The sequence below is a fragment of the Salvelinus sp. IW2-2015 genome, unplaced genomic scaffold, assembly GCF_002910315.2.
Source record: "Salvelinus sp. IW2-2015 unplaced genomic scaffold, ASM291031v2 Un_scaffold16623, whole genome shotgun sequence".
Classification (NCBI taxonomy): Eukaryota; Metazoa; Chordata; class Actinopteri; order Salmoniformes; family Salmonidae; genus Salvelinus; species Salvelinus sp. IW2-2015.
Genome location: NW_019957677.1, coordinates 1 through 7,558, shown reverse-complemented (window position 1 = coordinate 7,558; position 7,558 = coordinate 1). Strand labels below are relative to the sequence as shown.

General features: G+C 40.9%; 2 protein-coding genes and 2 non-coding genes across 4 annotated transcripts in view; 3 read left to right on the top strand and 1 right to left on the bottom strand.

The window, feature by feature from the left end:
• LOC111981065 (tetratricopeptide repeat protein 41-like) overlaps window positions 1-4,480 on the bottom strand; it is a 17,053-nt gene extending 12,573 nt beyond the window's left edge. The window contains exons 1-4 of the mRNA XM_024146913.2: window positions 4,414-4,480; window positions 1,295-2,134; window positions 907-1,093; window positions 526-743 (exon numbers count right to left, since the gene is read on the bottom strand). Coding sequence (XP_024002681.2) covers window positions 526-743; window positions 907-1,093; window positions 1,295-2,134; window positions 4,414-4,480 — 1,312 coding nt within the window. The remainder of the gene's footprint in view (window positions 1-525; window positions 744-906; window positions 1,094-1,294; window positions 2,135-4,413) is intronic.
• A 573-nt stretch (window positions 4,481-5,053) lies between these two features.
• LOC112080972 (endoplasmin-like) lies at window positions 5,054-7,552 on the top strand (the record flags this gene model as incomplete). Its single annotated transcript, XM_024146916.2, has 2 exons — window positions 5,054-5,140; window positions 5,256-7,552. Coding segments are annotated over 2 exons (261 nt in total), but the record flags the coding sequence as incomplete, so codon positions are not given.
• Window positions 6,696-6,783, top strand: trnay-gua (transfer RNA tyrosine (anticodon GUA)). Its single transcript is given in 2 exon segments — window positions 6,696-6,732; window positions 6,748-6,783. It is a non-coding gene; the product is annotated as a tRNA-Tyr (tRNA).
• trnay-gua (transfer RNA tyrosine (anticodon GUA)) lies at window positions 7,358-7,445 on the top strand. Its single transcript is given in 2 exon segments — window positions 7,358-7,394; window positions 7,410-7,445. It is a non-coding gene; the product is annotated as a tRNA-Tyr (tRNA).
• Window positions 7,553-7,558: the final 6 nt, after the last annotated feature.

The window sequence follows — 7,558 nt, the reverse complement described above, 5'->3', positions numbered from 1 at the left end:
ATTTTTTGCTGTTTTCTTGTATTATCATGTTGATTTGTTTATTGTTTGTTCTCAGGGCACCATTGAGAATGAGACCCTGGTTTCAATTAGGTTCCCCTGAATAAATCAAATGTATATATAAAAACTAGAAATACCCCACTAGTTACTTAGAAGAGTGAGATGAGAGGGAACCATCGGTCTGTCTCACCGGTCTAGACCAGACGAGTGGTATGACAATGTTGACCGTGTTTYTTTCTTAAGAACAAGGTCAGTGTTTGGTTTCTCACAAAGTAAAGACATCTTTTCTTTATAGTCAGTATTGAAGTACATCTTATCTAGCAGTAAAGTTTATATTCACAGGAAAAGTAATTGAGTGTAAACAAATTTCTGAATAAATGTCAAATTGGGAATGTAAGTATACAACAGTGCTACAACGGGTTACATTTGGAATTGATGGGTTAGATGACAAAGGAGTGAATAGGTTGATGTTATTGTAGTCGTTTCTATCCCTCACAGACATAGGCAATAACACTCCGGAGTGTCTACCATAATGGGCCAGGTGTAGCTCAGTGGTGATATGTCTCAGTACAGATCTGATATCCACACTGGAGCTGCTGATTCCACAGAAGTGAGGGATGGCCGGGATTCTAGGATTCTTCTTCCGGAACTCCTGAAGCCACCAGGCGGCCAGTGAGGACTTCCCACAACCCCTCTCACCACAGAGCAGGAAAATAGACCCCTCGGAATCACGTTTGTCATGGTCGCTGAGGGCAAAAGGAAATAGGAAGGACAGTCAAAATATGTTTTCCATTGATTACAAAAATATCTGAACACTATGAATGCATAACTCCATCTACTTTTAAGTATGGCAAATCTCACACTAATTCATCACTGATTCCAGCTTAATGTGGACACCAAAATTCTTACCCTGTTAACCTAATGGTTGAATTCCTTGAGGTTGCTAGACTCTGAGACGTGTCAGAATGAGTGAGAGAGGCAGTAAATGTGTTGAGTGCCTCCAGGACAGCAGTGRYCTGGGTGGAGGGGGCAAACCAGCGACACAGAGCCTGGACAGCACCTTCATGATAACATCTATCAAGGGAGTCCAGGWGGCCTAAAGMRCAGGGGAGAAAGCACTGCTTTAGGGCTTGGAAGATCAGGCAGATCACTGAAAAACACAAATATGAACCAGACTGAGCTACGTTAGTCATCTTCGCCGTCTTTTCAAAGCTGGTTGAACTAAATGGAAATAAACAAAGTAGATGTAAACAGAACTAGATCAACTAACAGAACTGAGCTGCACTGGTTCACTTACCTGAACAGGTTGGCTGCAGGTCCAGGGACCCATAGAGCTGTTCCATGAGGCCCTTCCAGTCCCTCTTCACTAGGTCCCCCAGATCCTGCAGCGTTCTGAAGAACCTTACAGGTTGTAGGCTGTRCACTACCCTGTTCTTCAGCTCCCTGGCTCTGTGTCTCTCCTCCTCTGTCAGTTTGGAGAACACGCTCAGCAACGACCTCTGACCTTCATCTGTGTACCCGTCTTCATCCTCCTCTTCCCCATGGAAAGAGTAGTCTCTGAAGTAGAAGAAGCAGTGTCTGGTGTCACCCATCAGGGCTGCCTGGGTGATCTGCAGCTCTGTCAGGGAGCACTTCTGGTTCCTCCCTGTGAGGACCCAGGGGTAGCCTCCATCCGCTGCAACATGCAGGTTCCTCTCCACCACAGAGAGTGCTTCTCGTTCTGGACCAGCAGCTGGGAGAGGTGTGGGGTCCTGCTCCGGCCTAAAGGGGCCGTATCGGTGGCCCAGGAGGCAGAGGAAGGAGGAGGAGCGKGTGATAAGGTCTAGGCTGATCTTCAACTGCTGGGAGGAGATGGAGGTACTATTGTCAGGGAGGTCAGAGGGACGATGGCTCTCCCGGTCAACCCACTGGGTGTCCAATGGTCTGAAGCAGGTGCCTCTGGCCTGGCAGAGGGCATCCAGGTGGGGGAACACCTGTGTTCTCAGGTAGTGCCACTCCTGAGACAGATCTCCAGGTACGGAACATAGCACAGGCTGGAGAGGAGCAGTAACAGGAGTGGCGGTGGAGTACGACCCTCCCCGGCCTCCCTCCTGTGGGTCCATCTCAGGCCGTTGTAGCTGTGACCTGCTGTGCCTGTCTGAACAAAATAATGAAAAACAAGCATATCAGGAATAATCATCAACTTGATATCTAGCCACAGTGTTTGGCAAGTACATGGTATTATTGGTGTAAATATTAGAGGTTGACCGATTAATTAGGGCCGATTTCAAGTTTTCATAACAATCAGTAATCGTCATTTTTGGACTCCGATTATGGCCGATTACATTGCATTCCACGAGTAAACTGCGTGGCAGGCTGACCACCTGTTACGCGAGAGCAGCAAGAAACCAAGGTAAGTTGCTAGCTAGCATTAAACTGATTGTTTTTTACAAGATAAATCTTCACATAATCACTAGTTAACTACACATGGTTGATGATATTACTAGGTTAACTAGCTTGTCCTGCGTTGCATATAATCAATGCGGTGCCTGTTAATTTATCATTGAAAACCAGCCTACTTCGCCAAACGGGTGATGATTTAACAAAAGCACAATCGTTGCATGAATGTACTAACCATAAACATCAATGCCTTTCTTAAATCAATACACAGAAGTATATATATTTTTTAAACCTGCATACTTAGTTAAAATAAATGCATGTTAGCAGGCAATATTAACTAGGGAAATTGTGTCACTTCTCTTGGCGTTCATTGCACGCAGAGTAATGGTATATGCAACAGTTTGGGCCGCCTGGCTCGTTGTGAACTAATTTGCAGAATTTTACATAATTATGACATAGCATTGAAGGTTGCGCAATGTAACAGCAATATTTAGACTTGGGTTGACCCGTTCGATAAATACGGAACGGTTCCGTATTTCACTGAAAGAATAAACGTTTTGTTTTCTAAATGATAGTTTCCGGACATGACCATATAATGACAAAGGCTCGTATTTCTATATTATAATTAAGTCTATGATTTGATATTTGATAGAGCAGTCTGCAGCGGTGGTAGGCAGCAGCTGGCTCGTAAGCATTCATTAAAATTTACTGCGTTTGCCAGCAGTTCTTAGCAATGCTTGATGCACTGCGCTGTTTATGACGTCAAGCCTATCAACTCTGAGATTAGCGTGGCGATAACAAGTGAATATAAGAACATCATAGTCAAGGAAAAATGAAATACAAATGGTATGAGAGAATAAGTCAACGCGTCATAATCCCTATAATATTACAACCTTAAACTTCTTAACTGGGAATATTGAAGACTGGCAATATTGACACACAGCTTTCATATGTCTTGAGCAAGGAACTTAAACGTTAGCTTTTTACCATGGCACATATTGACACTTTTATTTTCTTCTCCAACATCTGTGTTTTTCCATTATTTATACATTGAGCATGTTTATTATTTATTTGAGACTAAATAGATTTTATTAATGTATTATATCAAGTTAAAATAAAAGTGTTCATTCAGTATTGTTGTAATTTGTCATTAGTACACAATATATATATACAATTTTTTATAAAAATCAGGCGATTCATCGATATTGGCTTTTTTTGGTCCTCCAATAATCAGTATCGGCATTGAAAAATCATAAATCAAATCAAATCAATTTTTTTTGTCATACACATAGTTAGCAGATGTTAATGCGAGTGTAGCGAAATGCTTGTGCTTTCTAGTTCCGACAATGCAGTAATAACCAACAAGTAATCTAACCTAACAATTCCACAACTATTACTTATACACACAAGTGTAAAGGGATAAAGAATATGTATAAAGATATATGAATGAGTGATGGTACAGAATGGCATAGGCAAGATACAGTAGATGGTATAGAGTACAGTATATACATATGAGATGAGTAATGTAGGGTATGTAAACATAAAGTGGCATAGTTTAAAGTGGCTAGTGATACATGTAATTATAAAGATGGCAAGATGCAGTAGATGATATAGAGTACAGTATATACATATACATTGAGATGAGTAATGTAGGGTATGTAACATTATATTAAGTGGCATTGTTTAAGTGGCTAGTTGGTACATTTTTACATAATTTCCATCAATTCCCATTATTAAAGTGGCTGGAGTTGAGTCAGTATGTTGGCAGCGGCACTAAATGTTAGTGGTGGCTGTTTAAACAGTCTGATGGCTTGAGATAGAAGCTGTTTTTCAGTCTCTCGGTCCCTGCTTTGATGCACCTGTACTGACCTCGCCTTCTGGATGATAGCGGGGGAACAGGCAGTGGCTTGGGTGGTTGTTGTCCTTGATGATTTTATGGCCTTCCTGTGACATCGGGTGGTGTAGGTGTCCTGGAGGGCAGGTAGTTTGCCCCCGGTGATGCGTTGTGCAGACCTCACTACCCTCTGGAGAGCTTACGGTTGTGGGGGAGCAGTTGCCGTACCAGGCGGTGATACGGCCCGACACGGATGCTCTCGATGTGCATCTGTAGAAGTTTTGTGAGTGCTTTTGGTGAGAAGCCGATTTCTTCAGCCTCCTGACGTTACAAATAAAATGCTGAATGGCTATCTGTAGAGTAGAATTTTTTTCCTTGCAAAATATATGCATTTGGCAAACTAAAAACATGTTTGTAGGCAGTCTGAGGGGCTCGATCTTTTTAGTACAGCGTCGATGTTAATGCATGCCTGGTACTTCGCTGAGAGGTTGTGCATGACAAGCCATAGCAACAGTGGTCAACAGTAGTCAACAGTAGTCAAGAGGAACGTATGGGCTTCCGGATGAGCCTATCATAAATTGTTACACTGTAAATGTGCTGACGAATGTATATATTTCTAATGACGTGTTGCAATGTATCAGACATGATCTTATCGCGTTTTATGATAACAAAATCCCTGTTTAACGTGTAATTCGGCCAATGGAAACTAACCACGCTTTGAACATGTACAATCGGACATGTAATACGGACATGTAATACTACGATTGGAAGATTGAAGCGGCCAAAGCTTCTGCCATTGAATTGTGACATATACATACAGATTTTTGCATATTGCATCTTTAAATKTATTCTCTGTTCCATCAGGTTGACTCAGATGACCTTCCTCTGAACGTCTCAAGAGAAACTCTCCAGCAACACAAACTTCTCAAGGTGAGGCTTGCTTTCAAATCAAACAACGAAACCCACCTGGACCTCAACACTAAACTCAACCACTTTTCACTCAACAACTCTGCTAACAACATACTGAACATGCCTCTTTGGCCAGGTCATTCGCAAGAAGCTGGTGCGCAAGACCCTGRACATGATCAAGAAGATCGCAGAGGAGCAGTACAACGAGAAGTTCTGGAAGGAGTTTGGCACCAACATCAAGCTGGGTGTCATCGAGGACCACTCCATCCGGACACGTCTGGCCAAGCTAATATTCAGCCAAGCTGAATAAATGCTACAAAGAGAAGCTCCTTCACCCACTCAACTTTACTTTTTTKTTCTTCTTCAGGAAGTTCTTTCCAGATGTGCCTCATCTTGTYCMCCCATGGAAAGCTCCGCGGGTGCCACATGCCTTCTTGTAGATAATTACTGAGATTGCGTTACACTCTACAATAGCAACTGTGCTTCCTAAATTATTTCTCATAGGATGCATGTTTTTTTTTATAGCTTACCTTTACATGTTTTAGCCTATTGTAAAAAGAAAAGTAGATCTATAGGCCTACAATTGAATAACTTTACTATATAGGCCTACATAATTTGTGACAACTACCATTGCAAGCAGAAGTTATTTACAAAGTCTAAATCAATTAAATGTAATACACCTCAACCTATGCATTATCATTCAATAGAAGTTATTTTGAGAGTAATGAATTTCAAMAACTACAAGCCCCAGTGCACAATTCTGCTACAGCCTACTGGACGATCAGAGTGTATAACCGAATTTCTTGCAGGATCATGGTGCAAGCTATTTTAGCCTATAGCCTATGGTAGAACAGTGTGCATTGTGCATTGCTTTAACGTATTATTGTCAGGTATTAAGTTCACATTTCCTGTCTTTTGTGTTTTTAATGTAAAAAGTAGAGTAGAACTCAATTGAAATGTGTAGGCTTTTGGTTGACCAACAATTTAACCTACGCGTCACCATTTAAGCTACTTGTCACCCTAGCTTCTGATCAAATACAGCATCAAGCTATTTTAGCAGTTTAAAYGGTGTCAAATAGTTAATTTTATTACATGTATATGTTCAATGGATGATGAGAACGCATTGAAATATTTAATCAAGCTTACCCAGGATGGCGAATTGTGCACACTTAAAAAGGAACTTAGTGGCAACATTGTTGCACATTTTGTCAACAAAAAACATTTCGGGAAATCGGGTGATACATTGTTGCATTATGCCGCCCGTCATGGCCACTTGGACATTGTGCAATTTTTWGTAAAAGAGATTGGGATGGACATAGAGCTGTACAATACCGACTACAAAAGAGCTCTGCATGAAGCTGCGTCCATGGGACAGCGGGAGTGTTTGAGCTATCTGCTCAATGAAGGAGCCAAAGTAGACTGCTTAAAAAAGGCTGATTGGTGAGACATACATTAACACGCAAGCCATGTGCAAACAGTAAGACAACGTTATTCTATATATATTTTTATCCGACTTTCAAGTCTCTTTTAGGAAAAGATGTATTGAAAAACGCTTTTTTCCCTACGCTTTATATCCCCTTCGATAGCTCAGTTGGTAGAGCGGAGGACTGTAGAGGCTAAATGCTGAAATCCTTAGGTCGCTGGTTCAAATCCGGCTCGAAGGAAAACATTTTCGTCGGCCCATGTCATATCAATTCGAAGTTTTTTCGTCATGTGCATAAATGCTTACTCGCTAACTCTCCACAACAATGCATTACAATATCAATCAAGAATCAAATGCCAAGTCCATAAATAACAATACAAGTCATAAAACTCGTTGTGAGATGTACACAATAGAATAAATAGTATGATTTATAAAATAATATATGTCCAATTATGATGACTGTTATATAAGTAGTAAAGTGAGAAGTAACTTAGTATAGCAGCTTAAATATATAGTAATAATAACTAGTAACAGCAGTGGTGACCTTGTGTGCGTGTGTGTCGTGTATACCAAATAACAAATAAGTTGTTCTAAGATTCAATTAAAGTTTTGGTTTCAATTGATCATATAGGTACTGATTAATTGAATGACCAGAGTCAAATTCATTAGAGAGCAAATGGAAGCTACCGGCCGAAACGGGGAAGGACTACCAGAATTTGTCAAATAAGAGAGGCTTGTTTTTTTCAGTTGCTAAACGTCTTGCTTCCTTGTGCACTAACGAATAGAATCCTGCTTTTTCTGAACACGTATATCTCCCTTCGATAGCTCAGTTGGTAGAGCGGAGGACTGTAGAGGCTAACTGCTGAAATCCTTAGGTCGCTGGTTCAAATCCGGCTCGAAGGAAATATTTTAATAGGTCCGTGTAATATTATCGTGCCTGAATTGTATACCATTATAAACACACTAGTTATACTACAATATAACAAATCATTAAATACTACAAAAAATTGGGGTGT